The sequence below is a fragment of the Gobius niger genome (assembly GCF_951799975.1).
Source record: "Gobius niger genome assembly, chromosome: 11".
NCBI lineage: Eukaryota > Metazoa > Chordata > Actinopteri > Gobiiformes > Gobiidae > Gobius > Gobius niger.
Window position 1 is genome coordinate 18,600,746 of NC_136862.1, and position 22,130 is coordinate 18,622,875.

Below are 22,130 nucleotides of genomic sequence, written 5' to 3' on the forward strand. Positions count from 1 at the left end.
GTTCAAAAAGAATTTTGACACAACACTCAAATGGTATTAAAGGGTATTGTTTTATTACATTCGAATATTCAAGGAAATAAGTACAGTATAAGGAAAAAGGTGCTTCTAGTTCTCGTCTCTGAAGTTTAACCCCTCTGGTTTTTCAATCATTTGACCTGGAGAAACAAAGCAAAAAGACATTTTATACAGGCCCATGATAAAGCAATATGCACACATTCTTCCAGCATTTCACATTACAGTATAACAAGTTACTAACAATATTAAACATATGCATTTTACCAATACATGAGGTGGTGTGAAGTAAAAGGTGGAGATAAGGGAGGCAGGTGTTACTAAAACATGGTAAATCTGACTCTCCATCAGCCAAACCATGTGGACTGAAAGAACACAGCTGCAGAAATGCAGTAGTTTAGTTACAATCATTATATGATCATTACATTACATTTGTGCTGTGTACTGGATACCAACTTGATTTTGCAGTAACTTGTGGGAAAGCTTTAAAAAAGTGATGCTTTCTGGTGTTTTCATGTCATTCAGTAACATAGTTGATTGAGCCAAAGTAATGGCGGAATGAGGTGACATATTCAGTCGTCCAGAAAGCAGGCTCACTATTTCCTACCGAAAAATGGCAGATTTAATGATACACACACAGCATTCTGTATGTCAACATCAGTTCAGTCTGACACTTTCTTACTTTGACTTGAGCAGTTTTATCAGCTGTGCTTCTATCCCACTTTGCGCCTTCAAGCATGAGTAAAGCTTGACTGTCATGATCTCCCCATCTTTTGCATTCTTCAATACCATCTCTAATCAGTCGAGCTATCTCCCTTTTCGATTGATTATCTAAAAAAAGAAAAGTTGTCAAATAAGTTAAAACAAATGGATATGAAAAGCCAATACGATAAAATAAAACATCAACCTTCTTGTCCACTGCTGCCATTGTTGGGGTCATGTACCGTCAGACAATGGACCAAAGTCACACGACTGCGTATCCACAGTAAACATCTGACCCTCTCTCTCAACTGAGCCACTTCCACAGAGTCATCGTCCAGAGAGTGCTGGTTAAAGCCCTGTATTTAGGAAGCATACATAATTTTATTATGCACCTCAGACGTACACTTACATATAACATCAAGCTTTAATTATAATAATCACAGAACTGTGTGCAGGAGTAAAAATGACATGCAAAGTTACCTCTTCAGAGCCAGGTTGCTTGTGAGAGGCTTTTTGCTCATAGACATATATGGGTGCATGTGTGTGTTCAGAAGCAGACTGTAGCAACATTAAAGACTGCATGGCCATATCAGCACTAAAGGAAAACAAATGTTTATACAATGTAACAATTGTAACTTGTCCATACATGAGCCAAATACTGATCATACCTGAGAGCAGCTTGTCCTTTCAGTAAATACAGTTTAGACTTCAAAAGATTGGACTCCACAGTTAGTTCATCTCTATCAACATGGCTATATGCTGCTAGCTGCTTTGTGATTGAGTTCAATAACCTGGATGCTGCCTCTAGTAGTAGGTACTTAAGTAAAAAGAAAAGAAAAGGCTTTCACAAAACACTTTTTATTAATGTTAAGTACGTATCTGCTGTATAGTGTACCTTCAACTGTCCCCCAGTGAGTTGGTCTCGAAGAGACCCAAGATCTAGATGTTTTGCTTCCTCCTGTTCACTGTCTGTGGAGATTATTTCATTTTCTGGAACTAAAGTCATTGATATCAAACGACTGCAACTAGTACAAAACAAAACCAAACTAGACCCACAAACAAATATTTTGTTTTCTTTACAAACCTAGCAAAGAACTGCTCATAGTGGCACTGATTGCCAAGATTAGTTGAATGCGTGCAAGATTATAACACAAGTAAGTGGATCCATACTGTGTGCAAACCCCTGGAGTCAAATCACTATTTACAAGTTCCTCCAGAACCTTTGCATCAGGGGTAAAACACAACAACATCAAAATAATCATCAAATTATGTCACCAAAACAAGAATGAATTTGATAGAATGTTAATGTATCCTGAAGATACCTCAATATTATCTAGCACAGACTTGGAGATGCTGAATTCATTTTCCAACTACAACATAATGAAAAGATGAGTAAATTAATGTGGCCAAATTCAGACGCCAACTGGAAAATTTTGCAGAATACCTGATCTCTGTCTGTCCTGATGCAGTGGCCATGAGGCAGGTAGATCCCTGCTCCTTTTGTTAGAAGCACAGCTTCTCTTACAGCCTCAGTGAACAAACCTAATTCAGTGAGTGTACGTATCTGTGAAGAACAGGGATACAACCAGTAAGAAGAAACAGACAATAAATAAACAGATAAATATCAACAACCTGCTGACCTTAAGTATTTTGCATTCAATAGTACGTTGCACATCTCTGCATACAGAGCCAACACAATAGAGTTGTAGAGACAACATGGGAAGTAGCTGGAATATAGGAATAAGAGTATGTGATGACAGAGATTTGGAGCCATTCAATCATCTTTCTGTCGCTGTCAGCCAATCACAGCAGTGATTCTCGCAGTTTCCTTTTCAAACTGCTTCCATTCCCCCCAATCTGTCTATCCCATTTTCTTTGACATTGAATCGCAGGTGAAATGTACATGATCACCTTTATGTAATGGCTTGTGGAGAAAAGCCATTGGCAGATAAAACTCAGACTTGTCACAATGGTGCCGAGGTGAACTCTGGAGGGATCTGAGAAAAGGTCAACACCAGGCAACAACTCATGTATCACAAGACCTGATGCATAATGGAGATCAGCCTGTGGCTGCGCCAAAGAGCAGCAGAGCACACACTGAGAAACCAGAATACAAACACACATGATGTTTAAGATGTTATTTATTTATTTATTTAAGAGTTAATAAGATTTACCTTGAAAAGGTGAGCAGACTGGAGGCAGAGGTTTGTCCGTTTGCTGATGTCTGTTGTTAAAATATATCTGACACACAAAACAGTCAGACACTACATTTTTAACATTGTACAATTTTCTTTTTAAAAACGACCTACTGTGCAATTTTAGCAGTGAGACAAGCAGCTTGTAAACATCCCCAAACCCCAGACACTTTTAGTCTTTGTTGCAGGGAACATTCTCCAAAAGTCACACCATCCCACTTTTCTAAAGCATCTGGGCTCTTCAAAGCGCTGTTGATTGCCTTTGTCCAACATGAATGTGCTGCCCTGTGAGTAAAAGGAAAGCTGATAAATAACGGCACAATAATAATGCAACATTTTTTTACTAACTTTGTGTTGCCATTGTAATACTGGAGATTTCCTAATTCATGCAATGCCACAACAGTCAAGGACTGGCACTGGCTTTCATGGAAATAGTCTAAACAAAACATATGCATTTTAAACTTTAAGAGTTATTGATTATTTCATTTATAACATAAAAACTATCAACAGTAAGTTATTGTTACTTACTGATTGCCGTGGTGTATGCCGCAGTAACAGTGGGTATATGCTCAGAGCTAAGGGGAAGACTGTACAGAGAGTCTATAGTCCTGTAGTCCTCCTCCATCAGATCACACGGTTTGACACTTAGTGCAGTTATCACCATGGGATTGAACTCAACCATGCTCGCAGACCTGCTGGGCTCCCTCTGCACTCTATAGCCTACATACAAAATGTGTGCATTTAATTAATTAACTAAATATTTATAATATCTAATGTAATATTTATTTGAGCTGCATGAAACGTACAGGGCTGTGTATTTGCTAATAGACACTGTAAATGTAAGCGACTGTGTTGAAAGAGCTCCAGACAAGGTGATCTTTTCTCAACAGCTTTACGATACCAATACAGTGTGTCTTCCACATCCAGAGGAACACACACAAGAGCCATGGACCTCTGAACTTCAGCATCTTCCAGAGTTAACACACCACAAAATTATACATAACAAGGACACTAATTTTATTCATTAACGGAATACTGTTTAACAATTCAAACCTTTAAGTTGGTTTCTAAACCGTGCCTCCTTTTTAAGAATGGCCACTTTCTGTGTAGAAGTCCATCCACTGAGTAGCTGAGTGCCCACATAGCTCTTGTAAGTTACCTAAAGGAAAGGTTAAATAATATACTTGTTTAATAGTTTGGAGTGGTTTTGCGCACTGTATTTTGCCGTGACTTGATTCTTCTTGAATCCTACCTCATGTCCAGTCACTTCCTTTGTCCTGACATGGTGAGGCTGAGGAGCAGGTGGCCCTTTGACTGACTGAATCCTCTCCAGAAGTTTTCTCTGAGCGTTTATTAGAAGAGGCGAAACTAATAATGCATAATAATCCCTGACAACGCACCATGAGAAAAAAACAACAGCTAATTATTCATGCATCATTTTTGAAGCCAAATCCACTTTATTCTCTTACCGTGTATATGCATTAAAATGTAAAGCCAAATGAGCTAGATTTTCCCATTTGCCACTGTCATGTAGCTGCTCCAGCGTGTGAATCACTAATGTCTTCACCCAACGCATGTCAATTTTGGTGCTTTCATCCAGAGGCACAGAGAAGTAGAGACAGGACTGTGTTTCCTCTTCTGATAAATCCTTTTCATAAACACGCCACAACTATATGAAAAATCAGGGAACAATGATTAGAATAATTAAAGCAAGCATATATGTGCAAACATATTAGACACACACCCTAAGTTGGCTTAACATATCCATGATCAATGTAGTTGCCAGAACAAGTAGTGGGACAAAAATTTTGCGTTGCTGCTCAGCCGTAATGAAAGAGGACAGTTCAAGATGAACACCTCTTTGGACAATACTAGCAGTTCTGCAGTACTGGTCCCACATAGTGTGACCCACACTCCGCAGCATGGCCCAGTGACCGCCGCGGTGTGCCAACACCTGAAAAAGTCAGTACCAACATGTCAACACATGAACAGGCTGATTTATAATGTTTCGTAAAGTAAAAGTTTACAACACCATGGCTCGACGAAGATGAAGCACAGCTTGAGTGAGTGAGTCCAACATGGAGGCTGCAGTTTGCATTTCAAAAGTCTGTTCAATATGTAAAGGGGACCTGTTTTCATCAGTTACCTCTGTGTAGCTATGGGACTCATCACATACCTGCGCTGTAAATATAATTACATTTAATATAATTTAATATAATAGTGCTCTGCCACAGCAGTTTTGGAATTGGTCACATGCACAAGTCAAATCTGTAACACACGGAAGAATAAAACATAACATACCTTCCATTTCTCTCTCTCTTGTTTTGTTTCTCTCTATGACGTTGTGCCGAGATGGCAGGTGTTGCTGCAGGTTTTTCCTGAACCTCATTGAGACACCGGCGTATGCCATGGAGAAATGCAAATGATCTAACTGGCTGTACCTACATAAAAAACGTGCATGAAAATACAATTCACAGTTTAACTACAATGTTGTTGTTTTTTATTAATTAATTTATCAAATGAGTTACTTTTTTAAAGGGACAAAATCACACAAATTGGCTAACAGAAATCAGAAAGTCATTGATGTGTCATAAACACCTGTCCAGCAGAGGCCTTTGGTGGAGCTGGTCCAGTGCCTTGTAAAACAGCATGATGTAGGCCTGAGCTACAGCCAAGTTGAGGTTGGTCCTCCACACACTTTCCTCACAATGCATCTTTCTTAGCATCACCTGCTTTTTAAAGCGATTCAGGTTCTTTCCAATACGCTTTTCACTGTGCACATCAATACAGTGTATTAGACAGTCAGCCATGCAACATCTCCATCTCTTCTCTAACCAAAACTGAAAAGGGCACATCTCTCCATCACCTCACTGCTTTCTACAGGACTATGAAAAGTATAATGATCCAATGTAAAACATTCTGCTATAGCAATACCAGAGAAAAAGAGAGACACAAACTAGGGTGTAATGTGTAAGCACTGCTTAGGAGATATTTTTTTTGCTTTGAAGCCCTTTAAAATATTTCTATATGCATGTGTCATTTGTTTGTATGTATGTGTATAAGACCACTTATTTCAGTGATTCTTGTTTTTAACAGATTTTAATGATTCTGTCAAACATTGTTTTTTATGGATACATAAATGAAATCTTCAGAACATAAAATGAAACGTAAATACCTCAGTAGTTCCATAAAACGTTGCTCCCACTCGATCACCAGCGCTGCCTCTCCATCTTCTAAAGCCCTCTGCAGCAGCAGCATGGACGACTCAATGAAGAGTGTTTTGTGTTTGAGCTTCATCACTGTGGACATAATCACTGACAAAGTACTGTACTTAATGCTCATTTATTATTTCTATTTGTGAGGACTTACCGTCTTGAAAAGCATGTCTTATTGGGGTGCTTGATAAAGCCTCATACATTGTACTATGATCTTCACCAAAAGTAATTGTACCTAAATTATCACAAGACAGAACACTTCTGTATAAGGTCATGAGTTAAATAATAATTAATTAATTAATTAGTCTTCTTACCGTTGGTTTTGTTCTTGTTCTTTCCAAGTAGAGCCCTCAGCTGAGGACTATTTTTTTTCTTACTCTTTAGTATGGGCTCGGCTTTTTTTATCTTCGGACACATAGCAAAAAAATAAAAACTTTTTTTTGATTTAAAATTATTTTAAAATGTTGTTTTATTTTTGACATACATTTGGATTGTTGAAAAGTTTATTTTGGGAATCATATATCTCCTGCAAAAGATTGACACCACAGTCCATCAGCACAGTGGCTTTCTCACTCTCTTGAAGGTTATGCAATGCCTGGTGTAGAGGAACAGATAACATAGTTTTTTTTTTTTTTTTTGACCGACGTTTGTGAGAGTGGATCTTCAGTAGGAGAGTAGATAGAGGATTTGACATACAAAGACAGCATCATGCATGCTGCTACAAACCTTGTACAGATAGTACGTGATACAGGCTATCCTGTGCATGAGCGCTACAGAGGTGCTCCCAGTCCACTTCACTTTGAGTTGAGGAAGATGTTTCTCAAGAACTTTCAAGCATTTTGTCAAAACCTAAGCCATTGGCAAAACAACACTCAATTGCATGAATAACACATTAAAAATACAGTAATTGCTTGCTATAAACAATACCTCACCTGAATTACTGGATTACATGCAATCTGATGGTAGATGATTGGGGTCACAAGAGCATAACAAACGATAACAGCTTGTAAGGCATTGCTGTGGTCAATTAACCAAGGTACCAAGTCTATAGCCAACAGCATTCTTTCACATTCTTCCAGTCTTGCTATCTGCACCAGGAAATACACAATAATAAACAAGGTTTTACCAAAGAGAACTACACTTCTAAGTTACCTGTGTCCAACTAAACAGTCCTTTGTCACTAAATAGGTTACACTGGAGAGACCCATGCTGAATGTTAATTTCTGTTTCAATGAAAATGGAGGCAAAGACTGAGTGGCGTAGGGCAAGAGACATGAGATGCAGCGTTGGGACTTGCAGCCTTTAAAAAGAAAAAAAAAAGTGAAGACATGTAAAAAAAAAAAAGATATATATTTGTAGATTATTGTCCTTTTACCTTGGAGTAACAAGTTCATACGGCATATTATTTGGTCTGGTTTCAGCGTATGTAAAGTGGCTCCACAGGTTTTGGCAAGCTCTTTTGGCTACATCATACTGTTTAGTCTGAAATGCCACCTGAAAAAAATAAAAATAAAAAATTACTGAGTTAGTTTTATACATTTTATATAAACGTGTTGACTTCGTAGCTACCTGTGCCAAAAGGGCCCAAGTAGTGAGCAGCGGTATAGGAGGCGATGTCAACACTGGGATAGTTGTCTCCCCTATGCTGTTGCCCACAAGGTCACCTTGGCTGTTGTAGGCTGCTACAGCAAAAACATATTTCTGGTCTGGGTTGAGGCCCTCAACCTTCAGTACACATTGACCACAATCTGCGGGTATCTGAAAAAAAAAGCTACTTATTTCAAGCAAAATAAGAAAAATCACAAACATGACAGCATTGGATCATACCACACTGCCTCTCCCTGTCAAACTGCAGTCTCCGAGCCTGACTTTGAGGTTAGTACCCTCAGCAGTGCGACCCAAAAGTTGGTACCAGCACACCTATGAAGAAGTGAAGTTACTAACCTTTTTGATATTTTACTTTAATTAAGTCATAAAACAGATAGCACCTTACTTGTTGTTTTGAGGAGTAGGGTGCAGGAGCAAAGCTCAAAGAGTGATCTGAGCGGAATACTAAAACAGGAGCAGGCGGAGGGCAGTCTTTTTCATGCTTAATGCCTCGGCCTTTATTCGTTGAAGCAGATTGATTTGTTACAAAGGTAGACATGTAAAGCTTTCTCTCCTCTGACCCTGCTTTCCGAATAAGTTCACCAGACTCCTAATAAAGTTACATGCACTCAGCTTATAGTGAATGAACAGATCAACAGAAAGGTTCTTAATGTAATTTCAAACAACCTCAAGTTGATTCTTGATATTGGGGGACTCTGGTTCCTTTTGGTACACCATCAAAGCCTTCTGCATCAGGAAAACAGCTCTGGATATCTTGTTTTTCTTGATCTGCTGAAATATCTCAAACTCTGCATCTGTAAAGTAATATTACGTTTCTTTCACAAATAATTTGAACTTAAAGGGTAACTGTTAAGTGTTTTAAGTGCACTCTGACCTGCATTACAGTGCAACAGACCAAGAGATGCTCTATAGTAAATGACGTTGAGATGAAGGTGAAGATCCACAGCCAGAAGGAAGTCATCTCTGCTCCAAGTATGTTTAGCTTTTACGTTTGGGCAAATGTCTTCATTATCCCCTTCTTGAAAAGAACTGGATGAAGCCTCTGTTGCATATTTCTGACATCCAAAAAAAAAACATGTGTACATTTACATAATTGTTATGATCAAGTGAAGTGGATCAAGGAGTTATTACCTGTATGGAAGCACTGTCAAAAAGTGCCGATCCATCTTGAGGCAGCATTATGCTCATGCTCTTGGAAAAAGCCTTTAACCATCTTTTTACCACTTCACACAGTTTTTGAAGCAGCTGGGTACTGGACATCTACAACACAGTCAAATACCACACAAGTAGTCAAAGTGAATTTACTTTTTTTGGCATAAATATGATAGTATTTACCTTGCTAAGGGAAAAAGAGTTAAATTTCACTGCATTTTCTTCTCCGAACCTGACTTCTAGCAACAAACACATGAATAATAATTATTCAGAAACTACCATGAGAAATTGTACAAAATGCTTTTTTACCAGAAGAATTATTTTGCTCAGCACGTTTAGCTGCACTTTCAAGAAGCATGGCATATTTGAGGACCATCTCTCCAGTCATTAGAAAGTAGTGCGTAGCACACAGATCAAAGGCAAATGTCACTTCAAGCAACAAAGACAGACACCATGCCCCCTGCAAAATTGTTTACACAATTAAAATGAGTTAAAAAATATATAATAAATTGTAAATTACAAATTCAAAAACCTTTTCTAGCTTCTTGGATTCTGAATGATGTTGCTGAGCCCTGTCAATGACAGCGGCTACTTTATCCCAAACAAACAATATAACAGCCAGGGCAAGGTCTCGGTCTGGCACAAAATTCTGTTTGGTTTGAGAAATAAATTCAATATACAGTCACTCCAAAACATCTTAATATGTTTACAGTAAATTGTATGAAAAAGAAAAAACATTATACCAAGGCAGGATAAAAGAAAGAGCCATATTAAATCAAGGTTTATAAAAGTTACTTACAGAGTCACAAACATATTTGTGTAGGGTTTTCATCAGTTCAATGAATTCATCGCTTACAGACATTACTGACTTTTGTCTCTCTGTTAAAAACATGAAGTATGAAGATAGTGTAGACAAGGGAAACTTTTTTGGAAACTTTGCAACTTTCAATGTGAAGCAAAAACAGTACCTTTTTGCACATGGTTAAAATAATAAAGTAAAGCCAACTCCAGTTCTGCTGCTTGCAATGAATTTTCTTTCAGACACTAAAGCAAACAAAGAAATTATAAAAACACACAAAACAATACATTTACTGTAATTTATGATACACAACGCTTACCGACAACAGCTGAAGCATTTCTCTTGAGTATTCTGCGAATGCCTCTGACTGCTTGTAGTTATACAATTGTTTAATGAACTCCAGAGCAGCGGCAAAGTATATTTTGTTTTCTCCTGGTGACATACACAGAATACTATCAGAACAGAAAATATATAAGTGTCGTGAATGGAAGAAATTATTATGACTAACCAGCAATGGCTAAGTCTATCTGTGAAGATGATGTTGTGACGGCACACAGAGATCCTGGTGATTGGCGGCCATTCTTCAGTTCACCTTCTGTTTTGAAGGTATTTTAAAAGTAAATGTTAATAGTTTTAGATTCATATTGTTGGTTTGAAATGGTTTTGACTCACCGGACAATAAACAGATGCCAGCCGCGAGAAGCTCTAAGACCACTTCCTGCCCCTCAAGGTCCTCAGATCCTCCAGCTTCTCCCGATCTGCTGTTGTCTTTCAGTGCCTCCAGGACACCCAGAAACTGAGCTGCTCCTCCCTCAAATAGGCTGCTGAGAAGCTGCTCTGTGGTGTTACGTGGCCATGGCGTCTAGAGCACATTCACCAGAATCATATTTTTGTTATAGCTGCTTTCAATCTTAAACTTAACATTCAATCACTATACGTACATTAGGTATATCAGCTAGTTTCTTTTTTGTTTTAAAGCGAAAGGTTTTAGTTCTTGCTACAAAAACCGCCCTCTTGAATACCATTGTAACCAACTTTAAAAAAGAAAAAACAAATAGAATTATAGTACATCACATGTATCTTGTTTATGTCAGGTAAAATTTAACAATGTAAATAGTTTTTGCCTTGATGCAGGCTTCTTTGAAGGCTCTTCTATTCTCTTTGGAAGCAGGAAATCCACATTGTTCCTCAAGTTTTGCAAGTTCGTTGATTTTAACAAGTGCTCTCCTTGCAAAAATCTGATAGGAGTTTAACAGAAAACATAATAAATACATAATAATAACAACATAATAAAATAAACAAACAAATACGTACACACATAAATAAATAAATACATACATACATAAATATAAAAGGAAATAACAATAAACCCTTGACACCCTTTGTTGTATATAATATACCTCTCCTTGCACTGCCGCCTGGTTGTCATAATAACACTGACAAACAGCACAGTAAAGTGTGACCAGCCATGGTAAAGTATTACTAGTCATCAGTGGGACCGACAGCTCTATACTGAAACTTGCCCACAAGAGGTACTCCAGTGCCTGCTCAGAAAAGTAAAACAAACAGCAAACAAATGTTAATAATTTTCTCTTAATACTTCAATCCTACTCAAGTTACCTGTGCACTGCAGTTCTTTGTCATTAGGAAGCGGCAGATATTGTAGATGAGAACCGAACCTGCAACAACACAGTGAAAGATTTTTATGCCACTTATAACAAAATAAAAGGAAACCCAATTGTTTACAAAACAAATAATACTTACCATTATATATTTGCCAGCACAGGCTGTCATAATGCTGGAATACTTGCATTGTGAGCCTAATGAGGTCCAACACACAGAGCAGTTTGTATAGACCATCAGGAGTACAAATATCCTGACCCTTTATGTCTTCGAAAGTACAAAGGGCACAACCATACAGTGCCCGTATCTGTCAAAAGGAACATGAACTCATTATATAATTACATTAAAAAAAGACAGACCGTCTATACCTTCATCCGAAGTGTGTCTTGGTCTGTGTCCAAGCCTTCAGGGAAATAGCAAGATTTGAAGTGGTCCATGTCCTCAATATCAAGAAAATCCACTGAGGTGTATTGCTGCAGGTGGAGGCTATAGCCATACCATAGTGCAATTTCATGAAACTACACCAATAAAAAAAGACACATTACTAAACAAAACAAAAAACTGTGAATTTGGTTAGCTACCTTAATTTGCAGAAGCGCATCAGCCACCTGCAACATGTGCTCTTGGTACAAACTGGCTGGCAGTCTATGTTTGTACTTTTTCCAAATCTCCATCAACATTTTAACCCTACAAAATAAATCTGAAATGTAAAACCTAACTCTTACAAACGTTAGAAAAGAAAGCCCACCTGACAGTCAGCCGGCTAGCTAACATCATGGTCTTTAGCCTTTACTTTATGATTCTATTAAATAATTCCTCCTAAAATCGTTGGTATATCATGATTAACAAAAGAAGTACGTTACCCTTTAACATAACCACTGTTGTCCTGCTCTTGTGTTGGCGAAGAGGCGCTTTTCTTCATAACCGCTATGAAGGACTTAATCTCTCGCACAAACCCAATAATTACCGGGTTTCTTTTGTCAAGGTTTCCGTAATAGGATGCCGGTAAATCCATAGTCTGTTTTTTGTGTTATTACATAGTATTTACAACGGAGTGGGTAAACATAGCATGACTGTGTTGACGAGAGTCGGAAAGAAACATATCAACTGCTCTGCGAGTTGTGTTGGAGTCGTTGCTAAGGTGATATCCATGGTAACAAGTCATCTTCACCATTATCCCGGAAGTAAGCTATTTTCATTCATTTTATGTTTATATTATAGAACAAAGATTTCATATAATTTCATTAACTAATTGCCTTTTATTCCGTTTCTTGTATGAGTTGTTGACAGGTGTGACTTCACAGTTCGCCGTGTCAGCCTCCGGCAGGCGCAGCTGGTCACATGACTGATCAGCTGTATGTAGTGTTTTATTGATATGGACATAACGATAGCATTGGACAAACCACATGCATTGTGCATAGTGTTAGTGTTACAGCAAAACTATGATTTTCATCATAGGCTTTTAAGGCAACATACAAAAAAGGAGTTATTCAATGTAAAGATCACAACATTGCTTGTCTCAATCCATTGATGAAGAAAGACAATCGTCAAGAGAGAAATATCAGGTACAGAAAGAATAGAGGGCCCGCAGAGGGATGGTTCAGCTTCCTGACAGCCTGTTTGGTGAAGCTGTTCTTCAGTGATTTTTATTTATATGATATATAAATTATATAAATCCATATATTATATTGAAATGTAATTGTTTAATTGTTTAATGATTGACCATGCTCAAAATAACCTGTATCAAAAATCATTTTACAATGGAATAAAACCATGTCGTGCTAATGTTTACTTAGCCTGCTATTTCATTCTACACACAGATATTTAAAGTTTGGAAAACACTGCTCATGGATATACACAGCAATGTCATAAAATAAAAAAAATGTAGTTAAAAGTCCTTTTTGGTTATGTGCTCAGTGTAAAATGTCCACTAATTCTGCTCAATACAAACTCATCAGTTCCCTTTCAGCCTCATGTCCACTGCGCTCGCCTATCTAAAGCTCCTGGCACTGGTAGTGGGCTGGCAGGCTAATGCTCTGGCAGATTTACCACACATAAACACTCACAGATCTGCACAGACACACCACATATCCAGACGGGGACATTTCCTGGACACAGCAGCACCCACAGAGCATCAGCAGTAATTCCTGGCCAGCCTCACCTCATGACCAAGCGGCGAGGGTAAAATAGACAGAACCACACAGTTGTAGTTAAAAGCCAGCCACATAAAACAATGAAGGCAATAGAGGGATTAACAGTTGACATCATTGTTCCAGAAAGATCAGCATGCTGGCAGGGCTCCTATGCATGGGCAATGGGGGGGCTGTATTTGTGTGGAGAGGTGGCAGCGCCCGGATGTAATACACTATAAATGTGGACAGAACGATGCAGATTTCAACAGGCAGCTTGTGTCAACTGTCTTAACATAGTCTCCGATAATGGATATTCCCATACAGTATCCCTGGCACCGCCGGGCCTTCCCTTCTCGAGTCTCGGACCTCTCCATGGGAGAGCCTCTAAGCGACTGGCCCCTCATGTGGCCCTTCTCCTGGTCTTTCCCTTGGATCCGGCCGTCGCTCATGCGCTGGTTCAACTGGCCTGAAAATGGACACAGCGAGGTAGATTGATTATGTAATGTTTTCTGAGAAACAAAGACAAATAATTGCCTGGTACTTTGGTTAACTGTGCAGTGTGCATAAAGTAGAAAAATCATAACTGTAAGTTGCAACTATGCCTTTTAATACATGTTTTGCTGTCAAATGTTCCTTTATTGTTACTTTGAAGATACACATTTACACTGTGATGTGTAATAATCGACCACCATAATCACTCCTGCCTATCCTGCTCATACCATTTCTACTTGTTGGCAGCTTCTATTTGTATACAAAACTTAAATGACCATGACTGCTCAGAGTTTACTTCAGTTCACCGAGAAAATATGAAGCCTTTGTCAAGTTTGTGCCTTTTAAAGCAGATGCGCCTGGAAAAAGACCGATTTGTCATTTACCTGGATGTGAAGCACTTTTCCCCTGATGAGCTCTCGGTGAACGTCAGCGAAGACTACATCACAGTGCACGCCAAACATGAGGACAGACAGGTTTGTAGCTTATTTTACATTTACATTTATGATTATTTACTTTATTACACCTCAATTGTAATTTAATTTTTATTTTTTTTACTATAGGACGACCATGGTTTTGTGTCTAGAGAGTTCTTCAGAAAGTACAGGCTGCCTGCAGGAGTGAGCAATGTTGAAATTACCTCCAGTTTGTCCTCTGACGGGGTTCTGACCATCACAGCTCCTCGGAGTGCCACTGCTCCAGAACGCAACATTCCTATTTCCTGTGATGAGAAGACAGGGAAACCCAACGTCTAACCCTAAAAATGCTTTCATTAACACTGTGCAAAGCTGCTTGTTTGGCTCGCTAATATAGCACTGTTCAGTGGTAATCAAATAAACCAATATTTAGTGCTGCTAGTGTCTAAACACAAGCAGTTATAATGTGAGAAAACAATTATTAGTTGTATTGGGAAAACCATTGTAATGAAACTGAAAGCTTAAACCCAGAGCATATTTTACATAAAACAAAATGGCTTTAACATATAAGTAAAGGAATGAGGGCAGAGCAGAGTGTCAAGTAAATCATGTTTTTGTATGTGAGTATGAAAAAAGAGATTGGGTAAATTACTGTCTTGATTTAATGGACCATCAGAAACAGAAAGTGGATATGAGAGGCCTACAAAGTTATGAATGAAAAAAGCTGCTTCAAGGAATGTCTTTGTTATTTCATGAAGTGTGTTAAAAAGAAGGAGGGGGGGGGGGAAAAATAATAAATGAGCGAATTAACAACACAATAAAGGTTCAAATTATAATCTTAAGAAGTGTCTTTTATTTCTTCAATTCATCTGTATTCACAACTAAAATGACACTCATATAGGGCAACTACAAAATACATTCTCTAGATACAAAATGCTGGACTAAAATATAAACAAAATAATGCTCTAAACTTAAGTTGTTGGGTTCATAAAGTGTATCTTCACTAAGGTGCACATAAAGGATTATACTACATACACATTTCCTTGTATCCATTGTCCGGTTCAGTAACAGTAGAAGTCCCATTTCTGGATGTAAAAAGAAACTGTTACAAGTATGAATGCTGTACAAACATTACGAACATGCAGTGGTTTTATTACACAAAAACTTACTGTAGTCTTGACCTCAGTGTTGGCTGGCATCAAGGCATGAGTCTCCTCCACTACACTGCTTGGAAAATGCCCAATGCGCGCCTCCTGCTGGCCATAGTAGGAATCTTGTGCCTTGAAAACAGGAATGAAACAAAAAACATTAATATTACTTTATTAAGTACCATTTATATTTCTGTGTGTTTCTCCAGTGCAGTGTTTCCCAAACTATTCAGGCTGCGACCTCCAAAATCACCCAACCAACAACCAACAAACCCTCTTCTGTAAAATGTAATTAGCATTTATAGTAATTTAAGGTGCAAAACATTTTAAACCGGTTTTAATTAGTTAGTTTAGATACTGTATAAAAGAAATGTATAAAATATTGTTTCAATTTTATCTTGTGACACCCACTTGAGTTACTTTCCTGTTCAAAGCTGTAAAAATGTTTTGTAGGAATTGGGGGGGAAAAGAATACTCACACTGCCAGCCCAGAAAAGGTTCCCACTGTCTTTCAGCATGGCATAGACATACACAAGCTGGCCTTGTCGGATGGGGATGAATCTGCAGTCGCCAGGGTAGTAGTCTTGTATTGCACGGGCAATTAGGATGGGGTCTGCAACAATTTGACCATATATTGTGTTATTTTTGGGGAACAACAAATACACACAGTTAACGGCACTTGGGGGATACACATCTGCCAAGGCACAAGCATTGGGGCAAAGGAACAATGACTACAATTCAAATTCAAATTAGACAATACTGTAATCACACTCGTCTGTAAAATTTGCACTGCACTGTATACAACATCATGAGATAAAAATTCAAACCCATGCTACTCACGACTGCACTCTGCATCAGCACAAAGTTTCTTGGCTGAAAGTTTGGGCATTTCCCTTCCAGCGTCCGATGGCAGAACAACTAGAAGCAAAAGTGAGAGCCCCAACAGGAGTCGATGGTACATTTTTGCGTATAAAAGCAGCCTCAGACTTAGATATGAAGGTGATCTTTTGGTGGACTTCTTCTAGTGCCCTCTGGTCTATTTGCCTAGTGAGAAAGAGAAGCCCCCTGTCTCCCTACCCCCTTCTCCCCAGAAAAACAGAGCTTCTTTCAGCTCAAGCAGGTAAACAGAGACATGGGGTTAAGGAGGAGGGACTTGTTTGCTACTCTATGCCTGTTATTGCCATATCCCAAACATTTATTTCTATTTTTCCTCACTTTATGTGTCCCAGCTTCACATTCTTACCACATAGCATCCTTCCTTGCTACTGTATCTTTTATTGCACACCTTTTGCCAGAGGGGCGGAGTCATTGCATTTGTATATTTTCCACTGTCAAGGAAACCGGCTAAGCCTCCCTTGAGCAAACACACCCACAGACACATACGCATGGAGTGACCAAACAGGAAGCCGCAACCTGTTACGAGTGAGTTCATCGGTGTGGCAAGGTAAGGCTTAATTCTTTCTCCAATTGAGCTTAGTTAAATCTTTGTCGGGACAGGTAGTAAATAGATTGCAACATATTTTAGTAGTTAGTTACCGACAATTGTTCAGATGTAGTTTGTTAATGGAAGGTTATTCTGAACTTTTGCCAATGTTGAGGGATAACTTGGGCAGTCTGAGCAGATGGATGTTTTGTCTTTCTGTTAATGAGCGGTTACTGAAGAGATACACTGTGGCAATTAGGAGTGTTTGGTAGTATTAATTGAGAATACTGGGGCACATAATGGATGGTGGAATTTGTCGGGAGGGGGTTGGACACAGTGAACAGTGGATTGGGTATTTCGGTCAGGGCAACAAAAGCGTCTGTTCAACAAAAGCACTTCTTAAAGAGCCCATGTGGATTATATTACTAGAAAACAACTACTGTGACCTGTTGGCATTTCCTATGTAAGCCTGTAAATGTTTTTGTTCTCTACAGGGTCACCAATGAAATATGTTGGGATGAGCAAGATGGATACTAACAATTTCAACCATCTCTGACTCGGAAATTATTTTGGAGAAGGATGATTTCTGATTAAGTGACTCATCGTAGCAACCTAAACCCACATGATGTATACACCCAGGAAAAACAGTCTACCCTCTCCAAGTCTGGAGGACTCCTTCTTCCCACTGTCCGCGTCCTCCTCTCTGTCCTTTGCTCTACCCTCTTCATCGTCTCCAAATGGCAGCGTGGACAGCGGGGCAGGGATAGAGACTGACCTTATACTGGCAGCCGAGCTGGGGCAGGCTCTCCTGGAGAAGAACGAAGAGTTGGCAGCTGCACTGGAACAAAGGGAGAAGGAGCTGGAGGTAAGTTTGACCTTTCAAATCAGAATCAGAATCAGAATCGTTTTTATTGTCATGGTTTGTGGTTTGGTTCACAAACTAGGAATTTTTCTTGGTGAGACGTGCAACATTAAACATAAAAACATATAACACCCAGTTTAGATAAAAATAAGCTATACAACTTTAAACTATAAGGCTTTAGGGGCATTTATAAGAATATTAAAATAAACAACATAAAAAATAAGAGGGAAATATGGTAGACGACAACAATTGACATAGAGCAACTGGATTGGATTTACATATTGTGTAGGTGTATAAAGTGATATAAAGTGATACAGTGATAAGTAATAGCAGTGGATCTAAGTGCGGACATACCACATAGTGCAATTGAGCAGATTACAGTCTGTACTGAGTTATTAAACTCAGTACAGACTGTAATCAAACAGAAAGAACAAAACAAAGTGTTTCTTCAGTAATGTGTTACATTGTTATCCCAAGAACAGATAAGCTCATGTTGAGACTAGAGTTCTTTTAAGGCAGATTAGAAAACAAAACTTTATGTACATTTATAAAGGTGCCACTGCTGATTGAAATAAAGATGTACTGAAATAAAAAATAAACATTATGATTGATATTAGCAATTTGCAACAAATACTCAACTATTACTTGGAAAGAGTGTCAGGAGTTTTGTTTGTGGATTTTGGACGTGTAACAAAAATATTTTTTTAGAATCTTGTCCAGACGCAATCATTATTTGGTTGACTTCAAAGATCAAAATGGTGAGCAATGAGCATATGAGTTGTGCGTATCTCTTCTTGTCTTTATCACTGTAATGTTTTTGATCTTGTGGATGAGCATCTTTTTCCTAAAACTACAGTAAAAATATCTACATCTCTCTTTATTTTTTCAGTCTTTGCAGCAGGAGAAACACGTCCTACAGAGAAAACTTGAAATGAATGAACTAACCTCGAGCCAGAAAGAGGCTGAACTGTCGGCCGATTTAGCTTCTTTGAAAGCTGATTTGGACCGATATCAGAGCAGTGGACGTGACCGGCGACGGGACGAGAGCGAGCAGCTGACACAGTTGGCCAATCACAACCAGCGCCTGGTGGAGCAGCTAGCAGAGGTTATTGTTTTCTAACAATGAGTTATGAAGACAAAAGAAGATAGTTACATCCTAATTATGTTGGGATAACATTGCATGGGATGTGTGTGTGTGTGTTGTTTTTCTCTGTGTGACGTCATACTGTCAGACAGACACCAACAATGTAGACCAGCAGGTTTGGAGTGTCCTGTTTTAGTCAGAGCTCAAACAATAGCTTTTCTCACCTATCACCTCTCCCCCTGTCTCTAGGCTGTGACACTGGAGCACTCCTTAAGGACTGAACTGCGCTCTCTGAAAGAAGAGATGGAAGAATCCTCCTTTAGTCGAAACATACGTTTCACACAGTTAGAAAACATACAGTCTGAGGTATGCATTACACTGTGGTTTACAGTTGCGCTTGAAAGTTTACATACACCGGCAGAATTGTTGTCTATTCTTTGACCATTTTTCAAAGAATATGAAAGACAACACACTCATAATTAGTGGTTGTGTGAAGCCATTTATGGTGGAACAACTGAGTTTATTATTTCTAAATCATAATGAATAAAGAAAGTACCAAAATGACCCTGATCCAAAGTTTACATAGCCCCGTTCTGTACCTATTGCCCCCTTTAGCATCAATGAGCTCGGAGTCTATTGTGGTAGTTGTGTTGAAGGTTCTGTAATAATCTAATGGTAAAGCGGCCCGTTCCTCTTGATCATAAACCTTTAACTCAGGGTCATTTTTGGTACTTTTTTTAAAATTATGATTTAAAAAGAGCAAACTCTGTTTTTTCACCACAAATGGCTTCACACAACCACTAACTATGAGTGGAAAAAAAAAAAAACATTTTGTGTTGTCTTTCATATTCTCTGAAAAATAGTCAAAAAATTAAAAAAAATCTGCCAGGGTATGTAAACTCTCAAGCACAACTTTACAGTATGATTCTTGAGTTAAAGAAGGGACAATGAACACTCTAAATTGTTCTTCCATTCAGCTCTCCATTAAATACAGTCATTTATAACAATCTTTGAATCTTACAGTCTTACAATTTGTGGTAAATGGTTATCGTCTCAATTGCTATACTCAATAGAAGAGCCCTCTATAACTATTGACCAAAAAGATTTTATGGCAGCAATAGCTCTCCATGTAGTCGTCCAAAGTGAAATGTGCCTGCAGGATATAATGGACATTGCTGTATTAAATACACTCGTTCATACAATTATATTTAAGTGTAAATACATTTGAGAAGTATATTTAAAAATGCTGTAGGCTGATGTTATAGTCGTGTAAATGTCATGTGATCCTCATGTGTGTGTGGTTACCTCTTACAGAACAGGGTTTTGTTGGAGCGCCTGTCCCACATGGAAATGCGACTCAAAGCATCAGAGGAGGACACAGAGAGACTTCGGGTGGAGAGGGAGGCACTGAGGGAGAAAGTATCCGACCTGCAGGTGAAACTGAGCGAGCGCGAGGCTGAGGTGAGCTACAGTCAATGAGATGAAATCTGAGTGAACAGGAAATGCAGTCAATCTTTATTACAGTAACACACTAACCCGACTCACCGCAGCCTCTGTCTCTGCTTGTTGTATGTACGTAGATAGAGCAGGAGCAGGGAATGATCTTTGAGTTGCGTACCATGAATCGTTCACTGCAGCAAAAGGCTCTGAGCCTGGGAGAAGAAAGTGTCCTGGACAGCACACACTTACAGCCTTTGTCTTTGCTTAGTGAGATTCAGCAGTCACAGGTATTCACACACATGCACACAAACAAGCCCCACCAGTAGAAAATAGTGCAACTATCTAAAAGTATGGCCAAAGCCTTTAGCATTATGCTTTTCTAAAACAGAAACCCTAATACCATTTACATATCAAAGAAAACAACATGAATGTCTTTCTTAACTGACTAACTATAGCTTTTGTACTAACTATTGGTCTATACTGTTTCATTTGACATATACATGTGAGATGCTGTTTAGGTGCTAAACCCATACGGTATATTTGTAAATGTTGATGAATTTTTGTATGTGTGTTTTTGTCTAGGCAAAAGAAGTCTTGTTAGCCCACTCAGAAGTTTTACAAGCAAGAGATCATGAAGTACAAATGCTAAAAGAAGAGGTACGTTTGTCAAAGAAAGCAACCATGATTTCTTTTGATAGTCTAGGTATAAAATATTGTTGGTACATTTATTGTATTACAGTAGTGAAATACAATTATTTTGTATTTTACAGCTTCAAGCTAAAAAAGAAGAGCTGCAGTCTCTACAGGAGGAAATCCAGCCATTCAGAAGTAGTTCTGGAAAGCCAAGCTACAGGTAATTCTGCAAATCAGAAACATCTGATAGCTTTCCATTGTTCTTTGTCTGAACCATGTCTGTTTTGTCATGTCTGTGCAGCACTTTAGAGAGTGAACTGGCCACAGTGAGACAAGAGAAAGAGTCACTCACCAATCAGCTTCTCAACACCATTAAACACAAGGTGGCACTGTCTCAAGAGCTTGAGGCGTGGCAGGTGTGTGGATTGGCCTGACTTGAACATATCAAATAAGCATAGAACATAATGATAACTTTGTCATATGATATTGTTTTGTACCATGATAGGAGGACATGCGGTTAGTGATTAATCAGCAAGTACAGCAGAGAGAAGAGGAAAGGCGAAAGGAGCAGGCGCGAGAGACAGTTTCGTCGCCCGCAGCAACTGGACTGCAAAGAAGTAAATCACTGAGACTCAAAGGAGAAGGCGGGAAAGGATTCTTCTCATCATTATTCAGAGACAAGTGACACTCGAAGAGCAGCCGTAGCTTTTTACATTAGACACTGTGAGCCCCCAAACGCCAGATGATTCACTCTAAGCTTCACAAAAAAATAGCTTTACATTGTTATTTTTGTTAATGTTAATGTTTACAGACCTCATTTTTGATATTATATAATGTATTTTGTATGTATTAATGTACAGTGATATGCATCAGTATTTACAAAGATATTGAGAAAATATTTTTAAAAATGTACAGTTTTATGTTTTTACAGTTTTAGCACCTTCAGTTAAATAAAATTATTATTAGCATACATATGACTTACAAATCCTGCTGTAAATCCATCACTCAAACCATTGTTGCATGAAAGAATTAAGTCTCATTATTTTCAGAAATAATAAATCAAACTTTCAAGTAAACAGAATGTTAGATGTTATTAGTGGTAGATTAAAACCTAGTTTAATTTAATACAATCTTTATAAATAAAATGTTCAATGAAAATAATGAAATACTTAATACTTCCAGTGATGTCATCCTCCA

At 38.5% G+C, this 22,130-nt stretch overlaps 4 protein-coding genes across 7 annotated transcripts; 2 read left to right on the forward strand and 2 right to left on the reverse strand.

Annotated features, from left to right (window-relative positions):
• Nucleotides 1-45: 45 nt before the first annotated feature.
• cfap54 (cilia and flagella associated 54) lies at nucleotides 46-12,356 on the reverse strand. Its single transcript, XM_079566788.1, has 55 exons — nucleotides 12,170-12,356; nucleotides 11,888-11,993; nucleotides 11,675-11,824; nucleotides 11,448-11,613; nucleotides 11,304-11,362; nucleotides 11,084-11,227; nucleotides 10,808-10,921; nucleotides 10,625-10,717; nucleotides 10,356-10,545; nucleotides 10,192-10,278; nucleotides 10,003-10,115; nucleotides 9,853-9,928; nucleotides 9,684-9,763; nucleotides 9,417-9,533; nucleotides 9,194-9,344; nucleotides 9,068-9,123; nucleotides 8,864-8,992; nucleotides 8,607-8,787; nucleotides 8,399-8,526; nucleotides 8,118-8,321; nucleotides 7,952-8,044; nucleotides 7,694-7,882; nucleotides 7,500-7,618; nucleotides 7,277-7,424; nucleotides 7,057-7,212; nucleotides 6,851-6,973; nucleotides 6,609-6,719; nucleotides 6,439-6,529; nucleotides 6,279-6,359; nucleotides 6,085-6,208; nucleotides 5,508-5,681; nucleotides 5,211-5,350; nucleotides 4,942-5,090; nucleotides 4,654-4,863; nucleotides 4,379-4,578; nucleotides 4,162-4,297; nucleotides 3,963-4,068; nucleotides 3,716-3,877; nucleotides 3,438-3,629; nucleotides 3,258-3,345; nucleotides 3,024-3,194; nucleotides 2,889-2,955; nucleotides 2,626-2,811; nucleotides 2,355-2,441; nucleotides 2,159-2,278; nucleotides 2,037-2,084; nucleotides 1,799-1,934; nucleotides 1,610-1,710; nucleotides 1,383-1,531; nucleotides 1,195-1,309; nucleotides 920-1,070; nucleotides 695-843; nucleotides 469-615; nucleotides 280-391; nucleotides 46-155 (listed from the first exon to the last, which is right to left on the reverse strand). The coding sequence occupies exons 1-55, from the start codon at nucleotides 12,319-12,321 to the stop codon at nucleotides 106-108; spliced, it is 7,077 nt and encodes a 2,358-aa protein (XP_079422914.1). The 5' UTR covers nucleotides 12,322-12,356; the 3' UTR covers nucleotides 46-105.
• Nucleotides 12,357-13,514: 1,158 nt separating this feature from the next.
• On the forward strand, nucleotides 13,515-15,123 carry LOC306970622 (alpha-crystallin B chain-like). Of its 2 annotated transcripts, none has more exons than XM_079566635.1 (3): nucleotides 13,515-13,924; nucleotides 14,278-14,403; nucleotides 14,491-15,123. In XM_079566635.1, the coding sequence occupies exons 1-3, from the start codon at nucleotides 13,745-13,747 to the stop codon at nucleotides 14,680-14,682; spliced, it is 498 nt and encodes a 165-aa protein (XP_079422761.1). In that variant the 5' UTR covers nucleotides 13,515-13,744; the 3' UTR covers nucleotides 14,683-15,123. The 2 variants fall into 2 exon arrangements, with proteins under 2 accessions (XP_079422761.1, XP_079422762.1); XM_079566636.1 differs by having other exon boundaries at nucleotides 13,529-13,924; nucleotides 14,281-14,403.
• Nucleotides 15,124-15,309: 186 nt separating this feature from the next.
• mia (MIA SH3 domain containing) lies at nucleotides 15,310-20,207 on the reverse strand. Of its 3 annotated transcripts, XM_079566639.1 has the most exons (8): nucleotides 20,166-20,207; nucleotides 19,085-19,151; nucleotides 18,722-18,860; nucleotides 17,690-17,752; nucleotides 16,332-16,409; nucleotides 15,971-16,104; nucleotides 15,513-15,623; nucleotides 15,310-15,428 (listed from the first exon to the last, which is right to left on the reverse strand). In XM_079566639.1, exons 5-8 carry the CDS (start codon nucleotides 16,378-16,380, stop codon nucleotides 15,405-15,407), a joined length of 318 nt encoding a protein of 105 aa, XP_079422765.1. In that variant the 5' UTR covers nucleotides 16,381-16,409; nucleotides 17,690-17,752; nucleotides 18,722-18,860; nucleotides 19,085-19,151; nucleotides 20,166-20,207; the 3' UTR covers nucleotides 15,310-15,404. The 3 variants fall into 3 exon arrangements, with proteins under 3 accessions (XP_079422765.1, XP_079422764.1, XP_079422763.1); XM_079566638.1 differs by lacking the exons at nucleotides 19,085-19,151; nucleotides 20,166-20,207 and having other exon boundaries at nucleotides 17,690-17,790; nucleotides 18,722-18,839; XM_079566637.1 differs by lacking the exons at nucleotides 17,690-17,752; nucleotides 18,722-18,860; nucleotides 19,085-19,151; nucleotides 20,166-20,207 and having other exon boundaries at nucleotides 16,332-16,463.
• On the forward strand, nucleotides 17,537-21,940 carry bicdl2 (BICD family like cargo adaptor 2; the record flags this gene model as incomplete). The annotated part of the gene is made up of 9 exons (XM_079566626.1): nucleotides 17,537-17,779; nucleotides 18,666-18,881; nucleotides 19,110-19,226; nucleotides 20,175-20,321; nucleotides 20,441-20,587; nucleotides 20,883-20,957; nucleotides 21,071-21,153; nucleotides 21,235-21,349; nucleotides 21,439-21,940. 9 exons carry the CDS (start codon nucleotides 17,537-17,539, stop codon nucleotides 21,616-21,618), a joined length of 1,323 nt encoding a protein of 440 aa, XP_079422752.1. The 3' UTR covers nucleotides 21,619-21,940.
• Nucleotides 21,941-22,130: the final 190 nt, after the last annotated feature.

Bases quoted from the DNA above. Each gene is read 5' to 3' on its own strand.
- LOC306970622 (XM_079566635.1), top strand. From the start codon at position 13,745: ATGGATATTCCCATACAGTATCCCTGGCACCGCCGGGCCTTCCCTTCT. The intron at 13,925-14,277 runs GTAGATTGATTA...TGCCTTTTAAAG, and splicing joins CTGAAAATGGACACAGCGAG to CAGATGCGCCTGGAAAAAGA. The intron at 14,404-14,490 runs GTTTGTAGCTTA...TTTTTACTATAG, and splicing joins CCAAACATGAGGACAGACAG to GACGACCATGGTTTTGTGTC.
- cfap54 (XM_079566788.1), bottom strand. From the start codon at position 12,321: ATGGATTTACCGGCATCCTATTACGGAAACCTTGACAAAAGAAACCCG. The intron at 11,228-11,303 runs GTAACTTGAGTA...TTTTCTGAGCAG, and splicing joins CAAAGAACTGCAGTGCACAG to GCACTGGAGTACCTCTTGTG. The intron at 2,442-2,625 runs GTGATCATGTAC...CCTATATTCCAG, and splicing joins CCACAAGCCATTACATAAAG to CTACTTCCCATGTTGTCTCT.
- mia (XM_079566637.1), bottom strand. From the start codon at position 16,452: ATGTACCATCGACTCCTGTTGGGGCTCTCACTTTTGCTTCTAGTTGTT. The intron at 16,105-16,331 runs GTGAGTAGCATG...AAATTGTTGCAG, and splicing joins TGCTGATGCAGAGTGCAGTC to ACCCCATCCTAATTGCCCGT. The intron at 15,624-15,970 runs GTGAGTATTCTT...CCTGTTTTCAAG, and splicing joins ACCTTTTCTGGGCTGGCAGT to GCACAAGATTCCTACTATGG.